At 51.8% G+C, this 18942-nt stretch overlaps 9 protein-coding genes across 9 annotated transcripts; 5 read left to right on the top strand and 4 right to left on the bottom strand.

Moving 5' to 3' along the window:
- Nucleotides 1-314: 314 nt before the first annotated feature.
- On the top strand, nucleotides 315-3280 carry CLUP02_12734 (Mov34/MPN/PAD-1 family protein; the record flags this gene model as incomplete). Its single annotated transcript, XM_049291696.1, has 8 exons — nucleotides 315-450; nucleotides 513-565; nucleotides 647-818; nucleotides 952-1132; nucleotides 1155-1455; nucleotides 1521-2863; nucleotides 2916-3095; nucleotides 3244-3280. The coding sequence occupies 8 exons, from the start codon at nucleotides 315-317 to the stop codon at nucleotides 3278-3280; spliced, it is 2403 nt and encodes an 800-aa protein (XP_049148842.1).
- Nucleotides 3281-3949: 669 nt separating this feature from the next.
- CLUP02_12732 (uncharacterized protein) lies at nucleotides 3950-4590 on the top strand (the record flags this gene model as incomplete). Its single annotated transcript, XM_049291695.1, has 2 exons — nucleotides 3950-4141; nucleotides 4321-4590. 2 exons carry the CDS (start codon nucleotides 3950-3952, stop codon nucleotides 4588-4590), a joined length of 462 nt encoding a protein of 153 aa, XP_049148841.1.
- A 131-nt stretch (nucleotides 4591-4721) lies between these two features.
- Nucleotides 4722-5534, bottom strand: CLUP02_12731 (acetyltransferase; the record flags this gene model as incomplete). The annotated part of the gene is made up of 1 exon (XM_049291694.1): nucleotides 4722-5534. The coding sequence occupies one exon, from the start codon at nucleotides 5532-5534 to the stop codon at nucleotides 4722-4724; it is 813 nt and encodes a 270-aa protein (XP_049148840.1).
- Nucleotides 5535-6274: 740 nt separating this feature from the next.
- Nucleotides 6275-6751, top strand: CLUP02_12730 (uncharacterized protein; the record flags this gene model as incomplete). The annotated part of the gene is made up of 1 exon (XM_049291693.1): nucleotides 6275-6751. One exon carries the CDS (start codon nucleotides 6275-6277, stop codon nucleotides 6749-6751), a length of 477 nt encoding a protein of 158 aa, XP_049148839.1.
- Nucleotides 6752-9103: 2352 nt separating this feature from the next.
- CLUP02_12729 (uncharacterized protein) lies at nucleotides 9104-10507 on the top strand (the record flags this gene model as incomplete). Its single annotated transcript, XM_049291692.1, has 4 exons — nucleotides 9104-9235; nucleotides 9298-10273; nucleotides 10385-10405; nucleotides 10488-10507. The coding sequence occupies 4 exons, from the start codon at nucleotides 9104-9106 to the stop codon at nucleotides 10505-10507; spliced, it is 1149 nt and encodes a 382-aa protein (XP_049148838.1).
- Nucleotides 10508-10731: 224 nt separating this feature from the next.
- Nucleotides 10732-13107, bottom strand: CLUP02_12728 (mutagen sensitive-59; the record flags this gene model as incomplete). Its single annotated transcript, XM_049291691.1, has 4 exons — nucleotides 10732-11670; nucleotides 11747-12639; nucleotides 12697-12834; nucleotides 12984-13107. The coding sequence occupies 4 exons, from the start codon at nucleotides 13105-13107 to the stop codon at nucleotides 10732-10734; spliced, it is 2094 nt and encodes a 697-aa protein (XP_049148837.1).
- Nucleotides 13108-13382: 275 nt separating this feature from the next.
- Nucleotides 13383-15122, top strand: CLUP02_12727 (uncharacterized protein; the record flags this gene model as incomplete). The annotated part of the gene is made up of 1 exon (XM_049291690.1): nucleotides 13383-15122. One exon carries the CDS (start codon nucleotides 13383-13385, stop codon nucleotides 15120-15122), a length of 1740 nt encoding a protein of 579 aa, XP_049148836.1.
- A 589-nt stretch (nucleotides 15123-15711) lies between these two features.
- Nucleotides 15712-16267, bottom strand: CLUP02_12726 (uncharacterized protein; the record flags this gene model as incomplete). The annotated part of the gene is made up of 2 exons (XM_049291689.1): nucleotides 15712-15922; nucleotides 16017-16267. 2 exons carry the CDS (start codon nucleotides 16265-16267, stop codon nucleotides 15712-15714), a joined length of 462 nt encoding a protein of 153 aa, XP_049148835.1.
- A 1727-nt stretch (nucleotides 16268-17994) lies between these two features.
- CLUP02_12725 (uncharacterized protein) lies at nucleotides 17995-18299 on the bottom strand (the record flags this gene model as incomplete). Its single annotated transcript, XM_049291688.1, has 2 exons — nucleotides 17995-18129; nucleotides 18186-18299. 2 exons carry the CDS (start codon nucleotides 18297-18299, stop codon nucleotides 17995-17997), a joined length of 249 nt encoding a protein of 82 aa, XP_049148834.1.
- Between the last annotated feature and the right edge of the window lie 643 nt (nucleotides 18300-18942).

Below are 18942 nucleotides of genomic sequence, written 5' to 3'. Positions count from 1 at the left end.
TAACCTGACGACTCGGCACCGCCACGGCCGCAACTTGAGACAATGGAAGACGACGTATCATCCGCCTCAGTAACAATAAACAGGGACTTGAACATAGAGTCTCCAGACCGCCAAAGATCTATCTCACTTTGGCAGCTGGCTGGCTCCCTCGCTCACCGGCGACCAGCGGAAAGAAAAGAGCGTGGGGGGCAAGCCGTGTATTCGACTCAAGCAACAGGAAACATGCACGTCAGGGAACATGCGACCCGGTTCAAGCAGGCGGTGGAAGCAGTCGAGCATGGTGCCATGTTGAGACCCGAGCCGCAAGAGGATCAATGCGGATAGGACCAGGGAACGTGAGGAACGGCTTCACCGGCCCGCCTGGGCGCAATTCGGGTTGCTTTGGTTTTCCCACCTTGCCAGCTTGCCAGCTTGGCTGGATAATTACCTTATTCGTGGTAAAGCTGAGTGGTTGGCGGAAAAGTAGTACGAAAAATTGAGCGGGTTCCGACATTTCCCGATCTTGGAGTGAGGCGAGCGTCTGGCCCCCTTCAACCTTGCTTGTCAAGTTGTCGGTGTCCGTTGGGTTGGCGGGTAAACGAGAGAGGTCTCGTAAATCGAACGGAAATACGGGCGAGGTGACGTCTATGTACAGCTTGTGTTGTAGCTCGACGAGGCCCTGATGCTTGAAATTTTCATTGCATCGTGGCAATGCGATGGATCATGGAAAACTTCGAATTTCCAGTTCATCTCTTGGATTCCCAGCTCAGTGACATTCATTTTGGAGTGGATCCGAGACAATGGTCCGGATCCTCCCGCAAATGTCAGCTCAACAAAGCGTGAACCCTGACTATTACTCACCTTGGATTGCTTTCGTTCACCAGTTTCGGTGACCCCGATGACATAAGCTGATACTCGGTGTAGTTTGGGTCACGTGTCGAAGCTATCGTACACGTGATGCGCACTCGAAAGGGGCCCGAGCTCTCTCCCGTGCCCCTCCATTTGGTGCGGACCTTGTCGGCTTTCCCCCCATCCATGGCGGGGTGCTGCTGGGCGTGTGCTTCAGGCTTCAGGCTTCAGCCACGAGTGGCTCCCCTAGCGCTTCGTCATACGGTCCCTGGGACGAAACTCGCAAGACGTCTTTGACCAAACGGTCACCCGCTTGCTACCTCAAGGCTGCCACGCTTGGCCTTCTGTTCTGAGAAACATGCCAACATCTCCCTGAACGGTGTTTGTCACCACCAGCGACCGAATATCCAACGAGACACTCCTGAGCTTGCACCGCAATACACAGCGAAAGCCGGACCGGAGACCTCCAACCCCTCCGACACCACCAAGATGAACGGCCCTTCGAGTCCCAGGCCCGCGCGACCCATGAGCATCAAGGAGATTACTCTAGCAGCAGAGGACTTCGAATTTAGGACTACAATTCCCTTCAAGTACTGGGCGCGATCTGCAGATACCTTGTTCCAAGAGGTTTGTGCCCCATTTCGGGTTGTTTGTTTGCCTGCGCAGCGATCGCTAATGACAATGCGATCTAGGCAACCTTTGCGCTTCAAGATCGCGACATACGGAAAGCATACCAGATGCTATGGCGACACTCGATACTAGTCCTTACTCACTTGAAAACACATCCCGATGCCAAGTTACCCGAGAACAAGGCGCTCACGAAGCCGCTGTTCGACCGCCAGAATAAGGAGGTTTTCGGGCTACTGGAGGAATTGAAGCCGCAAATCGACCGCGATTACAAGGAATGGCAGTTGATGAGTGCGTCAAAGCAGAGAGAAGATGACGAATTCACCACCAGACCCACAAGCTACAACGAGTTTGCTGCCCGAGACCCGACCTTATCCGGAAACGCTAAGATCCTCGATGCCGCCGATAACCAGGAACTTGCAGTCTCTTTGGCGCAACGAGACTACAAGAGACGAGATGCTGCAAGGAGAGCGACGCGGCAGGCCGGTGTTAGCGCCGAAGAAGAGCAGGAGCGCCGGAAGGGTGGCCGCTGGGAGGACTGGGAGCAATTCAGCAGCCCAGCGACGGCCGCATCAGAGGAGGAGGATATAAGGAGACAGATCGAAGCGACTCGGCGCCGACTTGATGGAACCGACGGGGGAAGAGACGAAGATACCTTCAGCACTTCGCATGCCCCAAATTACCAAGGCCAGGTACCCCCGCCGAGAGCTCCTCCAAGCTACTCTTACAATTACCCTTCTATATCACGACCGAGGGCACTGGAATGGGAGGCGTCGCCTTTGGAACCGCAGCGCACTTACACGCCCCCACCACCTCAGCCACCGAAACCGCCAAAGGAGGACTTCACGATGATGCGCCAGGAGCTCGATGCAGCACCTCCTATCAGGCCAAGCAAGGAGCCATTAACCTCCTATAGACCGCCGTCAACAGCCAACGCGCTACAGGGAGGCGTTCCGGAGTTGCCAGCCAAGGAGGAGGTAATGCCACCGGCGGCAAAGGAGCGGCTAGCCTTCAAGCCGGCAGCCTACCTGGAGAATGGCGATCCTATCCGACCCGTGTTCCTCCCAACACAGCTCAGGGATACCTTCCTCAACATTGCATCTGAGAACACTCGCAGAGGCCTCGAAATGTGCGGTATCCTTTGTGGACGACCCGTTAACAACGCACTGTTCATCAGCTGCCTTCTTATCCCCGAACAAAAGTGCACACCGGATACGTGCGAAACGGAAAACGAATCGTCGATGCTGGATTACTGCATCAACGAGGATCTTTTGGTAGTGGGCTGGATTCATACGCATCCCACCCAGACGTGCTTCATGAGTTCGCGAGATCTACACACGCAGGCCGGGTACCAAGTCATGATGCCAGAGAGTATCGCCATTGTGTGTTCTCCAAGGCATTCTCCATCGTAAGTCGCATCTGTTTCTTCGTACACACAACAACGGCTAACACAGCATAAGATATGGCATCTTCCGCCTCACAAACCCGCCGGGCCTGCCTCACATTCTGCAGTGCACGGCGTCGGAAACCTTTCACCAGCACTCCATTGACAACCTGTACACTGGAGCGAAGAATCCGCCGGGTCATGTCTACCACTCGGAGAAGCTTGACTTTTACGTGAAGGACTTGCGACCGAAGAGGTAAACAAGGAGATCGGAAAATTTGCCTTGATGGTGGTTAGAGAGCTACTGGCTTGTTCAGCTTAGGGCGGCCGGTATAATCGATGAGCCGCTGCCACTGTTGATAACGTATCAGTAGTGAGAGATGCATGGAGCAATGCTGCTACAGTCTACAGCTCAAGTATGGGTTCAGAGCCATCGTTTGATTTGTTGCATGGCGAGGGCGTTGGACAGCTGATAGCTATGTGGTGCGGGAATGCTCATCGAGCAACCCAGCCAGTACGAATGACAAGGTCGGGACTCCGCGGACTGTACAATGCGGAGCCACATGGCAATACTATTGAACAATGTCACGGCTCAATATGATGAGAAGCACGGCTGGACGTGTCTCATCCGAGCTCGAGGCCCAGACCGCGGGCCATCTAACCTCAGAATACCTAACCGAGAGGGAGAGTTGTATGAGCTTTTATCTCATGAACACCTGCTTACTATGTAGAGGCTGGGCCAAGCATGGCCCTCTCAGAGTTTCGCAAGGAATGATTGAAATGAAATTCCAAATCAGGCCAGAGCGTTGTGGGTCCTGCATTGTCCGTCCCATGAATTTGATCGTGTCCCTGTTCGTGAGCTCACCTCCACCACAGGCCCGCCGGAGTACATTGGCCGGGTGTCGTAGCTCGGTGAGCCATGACGTCACTGCCGCGGTCTAGCGAATTGTTCCTACATGTGAGCTGTCGAGCTTTTCCCCTTTCTTCATATAAACACCAGCGAGACCTTGCGCAACAAATCGTCACGAGAAGAGGACCATATCCGAAAGAAATAACACAACCAAGGCATTAACGTCGAAAGGGGAAAACATATCAACAAGTGACTACAAAATGGCGTTCCCGACAAACATGCTGGGCATCCTCATCACCCTCGTCAGCGCGTTTGCCCTCGTGCACTCGGCGGACTCGATCCCCAGACTACTCAAGTACGAAGACAAGGCCAAAAAGGCGGCGGAATGGAGCAGGACGGCGGAGAAGCAGCTTTGGGAAATCAGATATACCGTCGGAACAGGCTTCGTTGGCGTACGTTCAGCCCCCTCCTCTCACAGTCCAGCACACTTCTCTCCCTCTCACTTTCAGTCTCACTCTCACCTTACTCCAGTCTCACTCTCACACACTCTCATTCTCATTCTCACTCTCACTCACTCTCAGTCTCACCCTTCCCTGAAATTCACGATATGCTAACGCCCCTTGTCTGGCAGTGCCTCGTGTCCGCCATCGGCGGCATCGCCTTCTCCCTCGTGGTGCCCCGCGGCCTGGGCATCTTCACCGTCGGCTTCCCCATCATGCTTGCCGCGGGTCTGACGTACGGACACCAGTACATGCGCCAATTCTGGGCCTCGAAGCCCAAGGTACCGCTGATGAAGGACTTTAACGAGGCGATTTCGGACTCGATGATGGTGCAGGATATGATGAACCCCTTGGCTGGCGCGTGGGGTCTCATGACGTTTTGCAAGCTCGTTGGGTTGTAGACGGACTATGTGCCATAGGATGTGTTGACTGCACAGCGCTGGGTTGTTATAGTGTAGACCAATTTGGGTCTTTAGCATAATGCATCGCATTAACGGCGTCCTGACCCTATCAATTTATCTCATCATACGCATCACGCCCTCGCATCCCGTCTCATATAAACCCACGAATACCGCCCCCAAAACTCCTCACTCCCCGTGACACCCGCCAACTTCCCGCCAGGCTTCAACCCGTCCGCAAACTCATCCAACTCCGCCTCTAACCTGCCCACCTCCCGGAACCCCTGCCTCTCAAACGCCTTCTGTCCGCCCATGGACGACTGGACCCAGCAGTACACGCCCGGTTCTCGATCCGCCTTGTCGGTGCCCCACTTCATCAGCGCCGAGCCGATGCCGCAGCCCTGGTGATGCGGATGGACGACGTAGGTGCACAGGAACCTGCATTTGCAGCCCTCGGGCATGAAGCGCTTGACCCAGTAGTTCATTGATGCGTTTGTCAGTTCGCCGAGGTCGTCTATCGTCTTGGTCTTCTGCTCCGCGTCCGTGAAGAATGTCTCGGGCAGGGGTTCTTCGTCCGGTCCGTCCAGCGGGAGGTCAGTGTCGCCCGCGAATCCTCGTCTCACCCACCCGACCCATCCCACAGGCCCGCCGTCGCTCTCGGCGACAATGACGTCGACTTTGGGGTGCGCGATCCAGGCTTTCAGCGCGTCTTGCATGCCCTTTGGGAAATCATCGTCGCCGCGGATGGAGGCTTTGAGCTGGGTGTGCGAGTCCGTTTTGCAGGCTGCGTCGGAAATGGATGCGAGGGCGGGGATGTCGGCTTCTGTTGCGGGGCGGAGGGTTACGGTGGCTTTGGCGGGACGGGAGGCCGCTGCTGTGGTCGGTGCCGTGGCGGGTGCCGGTGCCGGTGCCGGTGCGGCGGAGGTGGTGGATGGAGAGGATGTCATGGCTTTGCAGGAGCTTGGCGCTGGGGTATCGGGCGATGGGATGAATGACGGACACCGGGTGCGGGGATTTGAAGGGCTTGGCACGGGGTGAGGATGTTGTAAAGGGGGGGGGGGGGGATGATGGACGGGGAGGGCCGGTCGAGGTGCTTTATTTTGCTTGGGTTTGGCACTTTGGGTTTACTTTTGATGGGCTTGCTGTATGCTGGGCAATCCCCGAGTAAGCTGACCGGGTGACTCAATCGGGGAGAGAGCCGGCATTCCCGATACGGATGGTGGAAGACGGAGCTGATCGGACTTTTGAGCCGGTGCATCTTCTACCTGGCTGTATTAGGAAGGACGGATACACTGTCATAGAAAGAATCATCAAATGTGCCCTAGAACAGCAATGAACAATTGACCCACTTGCACCAAACCAACTGCACCAACAGAAACCTGACAAATGGGCACTCGCCTTATTCTCTGCAAATCTCGAAATCCCTCTGATCTATCTATGAATTTTGAATGATTTTGACGAGACTAAGACTATGTACTCAACACGCGAGGATATCAAGACTGCTCTTGATGCGTAAGGTACCGCGCACACATAGCTGGACGCAACCGCCGAGCCCTTGAAGTCTACGGTGCGTGCACATCAAGGACGGTTTTTCGTGAAGTGAGACTGATGCAGATATAAATGTTCAGTGCAACTCGCGACGCAGGCTGAGATAGACTCGGAAGACTGGGGAAATGAAGCCGAAGACATGAGGTTAGACTGTTTTGGGAGCATCCTGAGCCGCAATGATGCCCAGACCTTGATATCGAGCCCAGATGATATGCTCACAAAGTTTGACGAACTCGCATCGCTTTGCGATCTTGACGGTTATGGAGGGTCTATTCCCAACAGCCATGACCGAGAGCTGTACTTCTCCCGTCTAGAGAACGCGCTGAAGGCAAAATGTCTCGAGGAAGTCCGTGATAGCATCACTGCTCCTCCAGAGCTTCGCATTCTTGCCGAGTACGTGGGCGCATTGACCGGACCCGGAATGGGGGAGACCAAGTGGACGTATCAGGCCATATTCTGGACCGGGGCAAGCCCTCAGACGGAGAAGTTGAGCCGTGGGCCTGGCGGTACATTGCTTATGGCCCGGAGGATGACAAAACCTTTGATACGATCCCGGAGTTGCTTGAGTGGTATAGTCGATATCGGGAAAGAGAGGTGCCTGATATTGATGACTTAAGCGTGGACGATGTGCTAGAAGGGAACATTCATTAGCTGGAATCCACTCTCTATCCTAGATCCTGCCTCTACGGTTTAGATTTGCTTTGCTACAAGCCGCCAACGCCAGATTCTATCCGACTGCAGGAACCTTTTTGGTTTTTACTGCATCGAGGCTCTCATCGGGTATGGCTCGTTGAAGGCCTGAATCGTCATTTCCGAAGGAGCGGATGCCATTGGGCAATACAGATACTACCTTGGATCTTGATCCAGATACCATCGTGATAACCATCGTATTCGGGTCTATGAAGGAAATGACGACCTACTCTACTTCTTAGTCTTGAATCTCCGATGGCTCTGTAGGGAATTGCTCTTTTTGAAATCTCGATGATGTACCAGGGTGTTCGAGGGGTGAATGATGAAAGGGAGACATTTGCATGGTGTATGGAAATGTGATGTAAGGGTTCAGGGAACAGTCTGTAGATTATGTCGTTCTGTAGACATGACCGTTGATAATGTGGGGAACTCCGTTTCTGTGTTGTCTCCTTTGGGTAACTGCTATATTTTTGGCTACAGTATCACAAGCAGGCGCAGCTTCCGTCGGCAAGAGGTTCATTGGCTACTACAGAGGGTTTGAACTTTGTGATATGTCGCGAACTTGTGGTGTGAGCTTCTACATCACCCTTGCAACTTCGTCATTAAACCAGTCCGGAGGAAATGATCATTGTGAAAAAGGTCTCGTTGGATACCCGTAACAAGACTTATGGTATCATGTGAAAAAGGCTGTCTCTAGATTTGTGTAGGCAACAACTCTCAAAGGAGGAAGTTGACCATGCCAGCCATTACGCATACGGACGGGCTTACACATAGCAAGAGTCTCTATAACCCTGTGGGGCAATCTTTTGACCTTATTGAATTCTTCAAACTGAGAAAAACATTTTGATGAATTTTTCAACAATTGTCCCAGGCGAAAATGGAAGCATCGTCATGCAAACGGATACTGGATGCAACTTGGATCACTTTGACGCAGTGGCGACAATGTCGACCAAAATCGAACTCGAAAATCTGCAAAAGACAAATCTTAAAAACGGCTACGAGTGCCGTTCGAAACCAAGATTATCGCAAAAGTGTGGCATCACGACGCATCGGGGAGTAGCATCTCCACACGCTCGGTCGTTCGTGGTGGATGGTCCAGAATTCCAGACGATCATGGCAGAATTTCTAACACCAGCAAACTTGCGGCCCAAATTTCTTCCAGCTCACCAGAGCTATCACGTCAGGCACATTTTCCAGAAACTCCTTGGACATTCGTTCGGCAACTTCTGCCGTAAAGAGGTTAAAGGGGGGCACACTTGTGAGTGGGAGATTTCCACGGAAAGACGTGCATCCTTTAAAAGCTTAACGATGGATGCTTTTCTGCTGAACTGACGTTGAAATACGGCAGCATTTTACCTTTGTAATGCGGATAATGCAGGACTACCCTAGGCCAAGATCTGCAAGATGTGCACTAGACCAGCACACCAGTGCTGCCCAGCAGGTCTGCACGTCCTTTCGGCTCCGTTCTGCGATACGGGTACGAACACGTCGGAGGAATGATTGGACCACATTGAACGACGGGAGGAGCAAGAAGGCAAGGGGGCCTAGAGTATTGCAGAGTTTGGCAGACAGCCCAATCCCGGCCACGCCTGGCGAGAAAGCGTGGGTATCGTTGGGAAACGCACCGTTATATGCTATGCCGCTTGTTGCACGCTTAGGCAATATGATATGCATAGCAGAACGTTACCGATAACTTTCCACGAGAGCCAACCGATTCATTAGATGTTAATGCGACCGCCCCGGCGCGGGCATGACGTTAGTTTCTCATCGAATGCCCGTTGCGGTAAGACCCTCGTCGCGGAGGGACAAGCCACAACCCTGAAACTCCCAGACAACTCAGCGCTGTTGGGCCACCACCTTGCCTGCGCGCAGGTAATATGCAACAGGTTCTACTGCTTAGGAATCTTCACGAGCCGTTGGCCGTTGCAGCGATTATTATGCTTGTGGATAGTAACCCTTGGACGACTTCGGTTATCGCACCGTTGAGGCTTTCAAGATTCATCCCAGCGTTTCATCCCAAAGATGCTTGTCTATCGGGACGTTTTATGACGTACTGACAGGTTCCGCGATCGAAAAAGTTTCTCGATGCCCGTGGAGAGCATATTAAGGGTGAGGTAGTGCCCGAGTCAGAACTATGGAGGTGGGAAAGGAGGTTTGAGAGAATCATAAAAGTTCTTTGACACCCTGCATCGAAGCCCATTTTAAATGACACGTTAAACGCCACAACTTTGCTATTAACTACTACTGTAATTGAAAAGTAAACAAACGAATTACCATAATGCTCGGCATCGGAGGCCGGCTATCTGCCATCGTTCCAATTATTGCTTCGGCTGTCGCTGTCGCACTTTCTATTGTGCTGCTTGCAGCTGGAACAAACACAAGTAATGGAGGCAACAACTACTGGTTGTCGGTAAGTCGCGACTGTTTCGCAAATGCCCAAGAAAGAAACAGTTTACTGATTTGACATCGTAGCTAAACACATCGAAAATCGGTCAAGACATTGTTCAAATCAAGGCAGCCAACAACACCAACGGCGGAAATGGAGGCGGCAGCATTATCCCGGGCATCCCCGCACCCAACGATCCGACCGGCATCACGGAGGGCCTCGGGAGTGTTCTGGGAGGTTTGCTTGGTAACTTGACGAACGCAGTCGGTGATGGTGTCTCGGATATCCAGGGCCAGCTCGTGGGAAACTTGACGCAGCTGTTGGGCGTCAAGGACAACTACCGGCTCTACCTGACAAAGATGTGCGAAGCGACCTACGCCAATGACAACGACCCGAACAGCAAAGTCACTTTTGACAAATGCGAAAGCTACGATAACACAGGAGCTGGTATGTTTTCTCTACTTTACCAACAGTCTGCTCATGTCAGGAAGATTTTTGTACTAACGCGAAAGTCACTAGGCCTGCGAAACATCACCAACTCAATCCCCTCCTCCTTCGTCGTCGGCACCGCAAACGTCTCCGTCCCCCTCGTGGCCGCCATGGCAGGAACACTAGACCAAGTTGTCGACCTCGCCAGCGGCGGCGCAAAAGCAATGATGGCCCTCCTCGCCATCGGCACAATCTCCACCGGCATCGTCCTCCTCGCCACGCTGCCAATCCTCATCGTCGGCTTCATGCGCGTCCTCGTCCTCGTCTCCCTCGTCTTCTCCATGCTCGGCGCTTTCGTCCTCCCGTCCTTCGCCATCGTCACCACCTCGCTCATTTACGGCGGCAAGAGCATGCTCAACAAGTCCATGGCTGCGTTTGGCATGCAGATTCAGACGGGCGGGCCGTTTGTGGCCATGGCGTGGGTTGCGGCTGTTGCATCGATGGCGGCGGCGTCGTATTGGTTCATAGTTTGGTTTGTGAGCTTTAGACGTACTGCGTTCAGCAGGCGTAAGCGTACGGAGAACGAAATTGGTAACTGGCGTGGTATTTTCCGCGAGGTGAAGGGGGATATGCGTACCTGGGAGGGAGGAGAGAAATAATTGGGGGGCATCAACCGGTTTTTTCGCCTGGAGATGTGGCATCAGGCATGCTTTAATTTTCTTTTCAGGATACATGGTTGAACAGTACATACTGAAAAGGTGGAGGGTGTGTTGATATTGACGTATCGTATTAGTAATTAGGGATTGCTCGTAGTCCTGTTTGAATTCACATGTGACCAACGCCATAGTCCTGCACTATGTGTACTGAGGAGGAAATGTTCCATCGCAGATCGATAGGTGTGACTACAGGCTAGCCTTATTCACAAAAGTCCTGATGAGTTCTCGTCCTAGATTTTTAATGTACACAAGCCGGGCAGATCCAAGTCTGATCGATTAACGAGATAATAAAATTGCTAAATAAACCTACCTACCTTATTATAGAAAAGTTTGCTACATATCCTCGCTCTTTTGACACAGAAAAGCAAAGATCATTTACCGGATAGTGACAGGATGGCGAGGTTTAGCTCTACGCTTGACGACTCCTCCCCCTTGCTTGCGAATCTTTTGTTGTACGAGTTGGGCGTCACGCCGATCAAGGACTGCACGAGAGTGTACGATGAGTGGAACGTTGACGTCCATTCTACCGCCTTGCCGGGTGACTGGCCGGGATGCAGGAACGTTTGGCGGATCGTCGATGTCCATCTTACTCGACCACCGACGGACGGGTGCTGGCTGAACTTGCTGAGAACGGGGAGGAGAACTTCCTGGAGGATAGTATGGCTCAATCTTCCCTGGTTTCGTCGTCAAGCCTCGGCCTTCGAAGAGAGCGTTCAACATCCATGCAGCGGAGGCGCGACGGTCCGGTTCAAGGATAGCCATTGGTGCGAGAGCCTTAAAGGTTTTGGCCGAGTCTATGAGTGTGTTCCTTGACAGGTTGTAGAACTGCTCCTGGCTACCGGTGCTGCGTGGTGGGAACATCTTCATCCTGGTTGAAAGTGCGACGAAGGTTGCGTACAGGGACCACACATCCATTTTGTGGTCCTGCTTATACTGCATCTGTGAGAGATTCGATATACGCGGCCACAGCTCGGGAGCCTGGTACGGGACGGTACCGCACATTGTGTGTGCGAGTTTCTGGTGATTGGCAAGTCCGAAATCGGCCAATCGGAAAAGATAATGGCCTGGGTTGGAGACGTCGGCATCGTACAGAATGTTTTCGGGTTTCAAGTCGCGGTGCACATATCCAAGGCTTGCAAGATAGTCGAGGGCGCAGAGCATCTGCTCTAGCACTTCCCAGCAAGTTTCCTGATAAAGTGTTTCCGGTATCTCAAGCCTGAACATCTTTTCCGCAGAGCTCGCGCAGAATGGCATTATGATCTCAGGCTCCATAGTATCGACTTCGCCGTAGCCCAGATATTGGATGATGTTCGGCTTTACCAGAGATTAGTCTATTGATACAAGATGCGAAGAAAACAACGCAACGAGAGTAAGCAAAGATAGAACGTACATGATTGGTGCTCTGCATGACTCTGAGCTCTCTATGAAAGATAGCTCGAGCCCTGTTGATGTCGAAACCGTCGACCTTGAAAAACTTGCGCAGTTGGATTACCTTGATAGCAATCCATGCGGAAGTCTCCTGATCCTGGTTCATGTAGACTTTGCCAAAAGCTCCCTCGCCTATCTGTCGGCGACGTGTTTTATCCTCTCGGACAACGGCTTGTTTCGATGTTCGTGGTCTCGTGATTCGATGTGATACCAGTTCGGATAACTCGGCCCCGGTAGGCATGTCGCGTGAGCCCATGACTTTCAACAAGGAGAGAGATTGCTTGCAAGTGGCTTCTGCGAGCTCTGCTAGGCGTTGGTTGTTGTTGTTGGGAGTATCAAGGATGATTCTCCAGATCAACGCGAAGCTATAGGATGAAATCTGGATGTTGTAGTTCTGCCCATAGAGTATGACGGCCTCACCATCGACGATTTTGTTGTCCGGTGTGTCATCTTCAAAGCCACGTCGAGGGTCGCGTGCAGCATCCAAGTGGATACCAGAGTCTTGAAGGAGTAGCCCGACAGAAACGGTAGGCACTTGCTTCTTCGACCTAACAGACAAGTGCACGAGCTTTGTCGATTCCTCGAATTCGAAAGCGACATGCTCCCGACACATTGGCTCTGAAACAGTATTTCGAGTAAGAACCAGATCGCCCTTTCGACCCAGTCTAGTGATTACGTAGCCTCCAGTGGATGGTACATGAAATCCAACCTCCAGGCCGAGTTGCCTGTTGCTCGCGGTGGAGACGAAAGGCCGGTTGTCGGGCAGAGCCAATGCATCCCTGGCAACCGCGTTCCTCGGAACCAAATGGAACAGAGTCTTGGCGTTTGGTACAGAAATTGAAGCGCTTTCTCTAACTTAGCCAGGATTTCTTTTGCATTGTCCAACATTCAGAGGGTAAGCTTATTACTCACAAGTGTCAAGAGACAGACTGAAGATTCTGTCTGGACCAACGACAACCAAGAAAAAGAAGGAGATGACGAAGAAAAGATTATGACGAAGAACCCAATGATTAAGGTAATAACGAAGAAGAGGTGAGAGAGAGCATACAGCTTTGAGATGGGTGTCGAGATGAACGCTTACCTTGGTCATTTAAGAACACAGGTTGAAGCGTATCCATAGGCCCTTGCTTGGGGTGGAATGGCGAAAACTCCTCTATGCATCCTGCCTCTTGCTTCTTTTCTTAGAATACAGGACCAACATCGTGCAACGGTAGCACCAACATCGCGGCAGGTGGCCGAAAAGGCCGCTGGGCCAGGCGACTCGCTTTGAGGTTGGTGATGGAGGCATGGATTGGCCAATGACAAGGATGAAAACTGGGCCATCTAAGCGCGCGGATGAGCCGGCTCTATTTCCGTCGGGTAAGTGTGGGTAAGGTACCCGTCCTCTCAACGGCTACCTAGTGGGCCTTAGGCACTAAAATATCTGCTTAGATAATACAACCAGAACTTCCCAGCTCACCTCACCCCCCATTCCCGGCGCGAGCTCTCAAGCCTTCATCTCAAACTTTCGCATCATAGACCCTGCCATCTCCATCTCACAACCACATCAATGTTGGCAATTTTCTTTTCGGTATCATAGCAACTTATCGTCTCGAGCTATGCCTCGTTATTTGGATCGACTCCAGCTGGGTAGGGCTTTGCGGGACCACGCGAATCCTCTTCTTGAGGCCCTTGCTGCCAATGACAATCTGCACGCCCATTATCTCAAGCGCTTCGAGAGCGACGAACCTCCGCAGTACAATTCGGATACCTCATCGGAATACGACGAAGACGATGCTCCCGCAGAAGATCCTCGGGAACTCATTGAGCGACCGCTCGACGACGACGACATCAAGTGGATTGCATTTGCCATGGGGCCTCAGATAACTCCTGGACAGCTCTACCGTGCAGAAGCAAAGCGTGAAGAGAAGCGGATCTGGGACCAATGTCCCGGCCCAGTCTTTTACAAGCCGAAAGGCATCCGCCGGCAGGCTATCGTCGTTCGCCACAATATGAAGAAGCACTGGGAGAAACTAGGCATCTGGAACCCCGCCTGGGGATTTGCTGGGCGCAACGTGCAGCCCAACGATGATCCTTCCAAATGGAGATGGAAATGGGAACAGGAAAATGGCCAAGACACCGACGGCCAGAGAGTGCAAGAGGACCTCATCACATGCACACTGCTCAGTCGAAAGGACTTGCGACGTGGCGAGCACGTACCTGTCGAGCCGCAGCCTTCGCTTGTAGAAGGCGCCACTGCCCATGAGGCCGAGTCATTTCTCACATCCAGGCCTTGGTTCTTGTATAAGCTTGAAGTTACCGAAGAAAAACAGCGAGCTGATCGCGTGTCCTTTAAGGATCAGTATAAACTGCCTCAGGGTTCATGCGTGGACCATGTCATTGAGCGGTGGAAAGCGCGTGGGGATTGGAAGGATCAGTACGATGAGGACGGCGTTACGTCTTGGAGATGGGGGCACGAGTCTCCTTCTCCAGAGCCAGAAGTTCTTACACCTATGCAAAATATGAGAGAATCTGATTCGCTGGACGCTTCGGTCATGGATTTCACACCATCTGAGCTCGATGAGCTGGAGGTCAACGAACTCCCTTGGGATGAACAGCCGGAAACCTATTGGGTTACCCCGAAAGGCATGGAAAGAATGCCTGGGTTTCCCGGTGAGATGCCGAAAAGTCACAGTGCCGATTACTCTTCGCCCCAGATGCATATCTCGCGGTCAGCTCGAACTGAGGCTCTTGGCTCAAGAAAGGAAGGACCCGAAAAGAGAGGCGCCAGGAACCGACTTTCTGCAGATGCATCAGCAGAGAAACCTCCGGAACCGCGAGAACCCGCTTTGAGCCACCCACCGCAGAAAGCACGACGTGGCCGTCCTCGCCGAACGCAGAACGAGACGACCATCACCCACGACCATGATAAATCATCCTTTGCACCTCGGCGTAGTGCCAGAATAGCCGGTACAAAACGCTCAGCCGAATCGGCGACCACGGAAGCTGCACCAAGCAAGAGATCCAGAGGCCGGAAACCCTCCGATGCTGGCCATCCTACTGGGTCAGAGTCTATGCCAACGAAGAAGCGTTCTGCACCGATACGGCTACCGGCCGGGGAAGAGACGAAGGCCGCGCCCAAGCGAGGAAGAGGTCGCCCGAAAATGGAGGCGCCGGAACCTGCACCGACGAAGAAAACCATTAAAGGCCAACCTGGGCAAGCACGAGGACGAGGACGATCTAGCAAGAAAGGTTCGGAGCCTGAGCCATTGCAGGAGAGCCCGCCCAAGAGAGGACGAGGACGACCGAGAAAGGAGAATCCTGCTGCCATGCATTCTTCTATATCGAAGAAAAAATGAATGAGCAAAGACGATTCGAGGTCAAGGACCAAACAGAACTCAAGACAGCCCAGGAGACAGTTAGTGGTTCGTATTCTAGGGATTTGACGGATGGATGAGTCTCGCAGCAGGAAAGCGGGAGAAAGGAAATGTTTCCACTACAGAGAGAGAGAGAGAGAGAGGTCGAGGATACTGAGGTTCTTGTGTTGATAATCCACTTTCCTACCTAGATTGCACCAATACCATGTGCCATTATGTTTCCTATTTCTCCCTGGTCACCCTGTTCATCTTGCCTATTACGGCCTCGCTTGAGGCATCGAATAAGCCGTCAATAATGACGTAACGCTATTGGACGCCAGTGTTTTCTCCCCATTCAGATAGTTTCTTATTAAGGAATGCAAAATCCGCATCCGCTAAATGTAAAGAGCGTTACTACTTCCGTACGCGAATCATACAAGCTAGAAGAGTAAAGACTATTCAATGCAGCAGCTACAGATTCCACATGCAAGCCGTATCAGCCTTCAATTTCATCCATTATATCCCGATTCCGCCAATCACTGGCTGAACAACTAGTCACAACATATCTCTGTATGCTCAAATCATCAACCAACTAGCAGCCAGAGACATAGTTGATAGTGGTCAAACATCCATCGCCCCAGTGCTTGGAGCCACAGACTCTGCAGCCGTTGGCGCGGATATCCTGGTAATCATACCACATCTGGTTGCCGGTACGAGCACAACCGGACTTGCCCTGGATAAAAACTCCACATCCATAACCGCCAAAGATATTGGAACAAGCTCCCGTCTTGGGTCTCCCGCTCCTACTCGTAGAAAATGATCAGTCTCTCAGTATACAATCAAAGCCGGTTGAATGGCAGAGTGAAGCTGTGAAGATGAGAAGGGTTGAGGAATTACCCCGGAGCGCCATAATTGACGTCGTTGTTACGGATGAGCTTGTTGTTCACCGCGTCGTCGCAGGCGGCGACTTTGAGAGAGGAGCAGAGGGAGCTTCCCTTGCAGTCGTACGAGTCGCGCTTGTCTAAGACGCCTCTGGGAACAGGAGACATGTCCATGGCGAGGTCATGCTCATGAGAGTGCTCGCCGGGGATCGCCACGGCAGAGCAGCTGGCTACAAGGGCTGACAGGAAGAAGAGACTGAAGCGCATTTTGGGCTTTGAACGTTGTTTGTAACTTGGTACTGAAATCTAGTAAAGAGGGAGAGAATCAACAACCTCTATGCAGAACACAGAGGGCCTTTATAGATTTGTTCCCAATCCTCTATGCTCTAACCTAGATCCGCGAAACTACGCACCATCTAGGTCATATACTAGACTGGCTTCCCCCGCTTCAGAGGCACAGCAACCGCCTAGTTGCCAGACCGGACAGGCTATGAGGCGTTGCAACCTTCTCAAGGCATCTATCTGCACAGGTGGAAAAGAAGCCCATCGATCCCAATGACGAACTTTTGTTCCAGCAACCCACCGGCTGTCGGCAAATCCTCCAATCCAGTCCATCAGCACTTGGGTCGCTTTTGGCCCCCGATGACACCTCGGTTAGCACGAGATGCGATATGAGAGCCATTCAATGCCCAGGTATGGCGACCCTTCTGCAAGAAGCTCGGCACAAAACGACAATACCTTGAGAGCCTGCTTTCGTGACCCTGTCGACATGAGGTAATAAGTAGTGCACAAGACGAGGCGAATAAGCATTATGTAGACTGGATGCGCCCATCAGAGTAAAAAGCATCTAGTTGATCGGGCGATTATGCAAAGAGAAGTGGGTGGTCACCATGCAGGTCGGTTGCAGCCGATTGGATCGGCTCAGGTTGAAAAATGCTTAGCAGAAAACCAAACTCGGGCCGCTCCCGTGGCGGATGAGGGCACGATTTCTATTTCATGTCTTGATAGGCTATCTACGTCGAGCTGCTTAGTTCCAGAGCCTCTCTATCAACCTGCGGGCTTGAACAGCTTGCTGCCTGATACCCCGCTCAGCTCAAGACCATGGAGGTATAATGCAGAGAATTCGCCGCGGCAATCTGTGTAGGACTGTTGCCGCTCAAAGTGAGGCTCCGCGGGCCGAGGCTTCACTCCCTTTGTTAAGGGGGATCAGTACATCAGTTCCTTCCGGTGTCAAAACATTTCTTGTGCAGTAGCTCAAAAGCCCCAATCGGAATACAGCCACCTTCTTCGTGTGTTCTGAGTCCTCTTAGACTAGGAGGCTAGCGATTTCGGTATGAGGCTGCACCCTGATTTCCGGTACTCTCTCAAAAGGGGAATTGCAGTATATTCTATTGATTGACAAAGAGTGAGGAAAAAACGTCAGGCAAAACTTTAGAAAATGCAGCCTTTGCATTGAGAGTGACGAACTACCCCTCTTTTGTCATAAAAGGTAGTTGCCGTGTAAGCGGTAGACGACAGGTTGATTCAACCTTAGCTCAGGCCCACACATTCTTAGTCTACTGTGCCTTCGGGACTAGTGAGTTCCTTGGAACAGCGTGGTCGAGGCAACCTGCAGACATAATAAGCGGGAAAGGCAGAACCATCAACGAATAAGCGAGAAAGTGCAACTTTGTCAAAAGAGAGGCTAGAGCGATACGAGCTCGCCACAATGTAACCTTCCTGTTGTTTCTTAGTACAATAGTACAATGGCAGATCTGAGGTAAACTGTGGAAATTCCTCACTCATCAAGTGCATTTGAACGTGAGGCAAGTATGTTGTCATCCTTACATAGTATGCCACCATTATTGCTATGATTGGGGACAGACAACGCAGAGCGATATAACTGATTAGTAGTTACCCAATCTCATTTCGCGAGGCTAGTACGCTTCTTGTCTAAGTACTAGAATAATATGGAGAGTTGTACTAAGTTATCCGCATGCTTCACCGAGCCGATCTTATGCAGCACAATAAACCCTTCCGACCGTGTTGGTCCCCGTCGGCCTGCAGTCACTGTTGCCTTGAGGATTCTTCGACAGAACGGTGACGTCGCAGACGTTGACATAGATCGGGGTCTCGAAAGATTCGGTACACTGCGAAGGTATTTCAGCACGCTATACTGCGCATAAACCGACCTAAGCAAACTCACGCAATAGGTGTGAAGGCCATTCGCTTCACAGCCTCCGTCACCGGCGGTTCCACTGTTGCAGTTCAGCAAAAATGCATTTGCAGTTGCGGCAAAGAGAAGAGTAAAGAGTCTCATTGTGGGTAAATTACAAAAGACGTAAAATTGGTCGATGGAATCTGGTGGATGAGTAAACGTGAATGAGCAGCGGGATTTGATCAAGCTTCGATACCAGAGCGTGGTCATGATTTGTACTTTTCGGACTAACAGCTGTGCGGATACATTTCACTGCTTCAATACGATAAGCTCGGACTCTCGGCAGTTTGTGAGGATTTTAGGACTCGTCAGAAACTTTACTCAATGAAATATACTCAATGAAGAATACTATGGATGCTACACGAAGGCATATTATATTATATTGATGCAAGTGGCTCCTAAACTCTCTTGGCTACATAGGAAACAGATCAGCTACGACTAAACGATCCTAAAAACTCAACACGCTTGTGCGAAAAGTGCTTCAGGTCAGGACGCTCAAAGCCATATTGGATAAATTTCCAATGAATCGTACGCGGAAGGTCAAGGGGAACTTGAATTACTCAAATAAGAGAAGTGCAAGTGGCATGGCATGGCTAATGAAGAGCTTTACGCCAAGCGGGTTATGTTATCGTGACCTGATATCATGAGCGATTATGACATCGAGCTTGCGCCTTTCATTGCGGAAATTGAGCCAGAAGATCTGCTTCAGGGAAAGCAATCTCCCCGTTCTAGCGTAGGTCGAGAG

This window comes from Colletotrichum lupini, chromosome 6 (genome assembly GCF_023278565.1).
Source record: "Colletotrichum lupini chromosome 6, complete sequence".
Taxonomy (NCBI): domain Eukaryota; kingdom Fungi; phylum Ascomycota; class Sordariomycetes; order Glomerellales; family Glomerellaceae; genus Colletotrichum; species Colletotrichum lupini.
The sequence above is the reverse complement of the archived record's forward strand: the minus strand, read 5'-3'. Positions and strand labels throughout refer to the sequence as shown.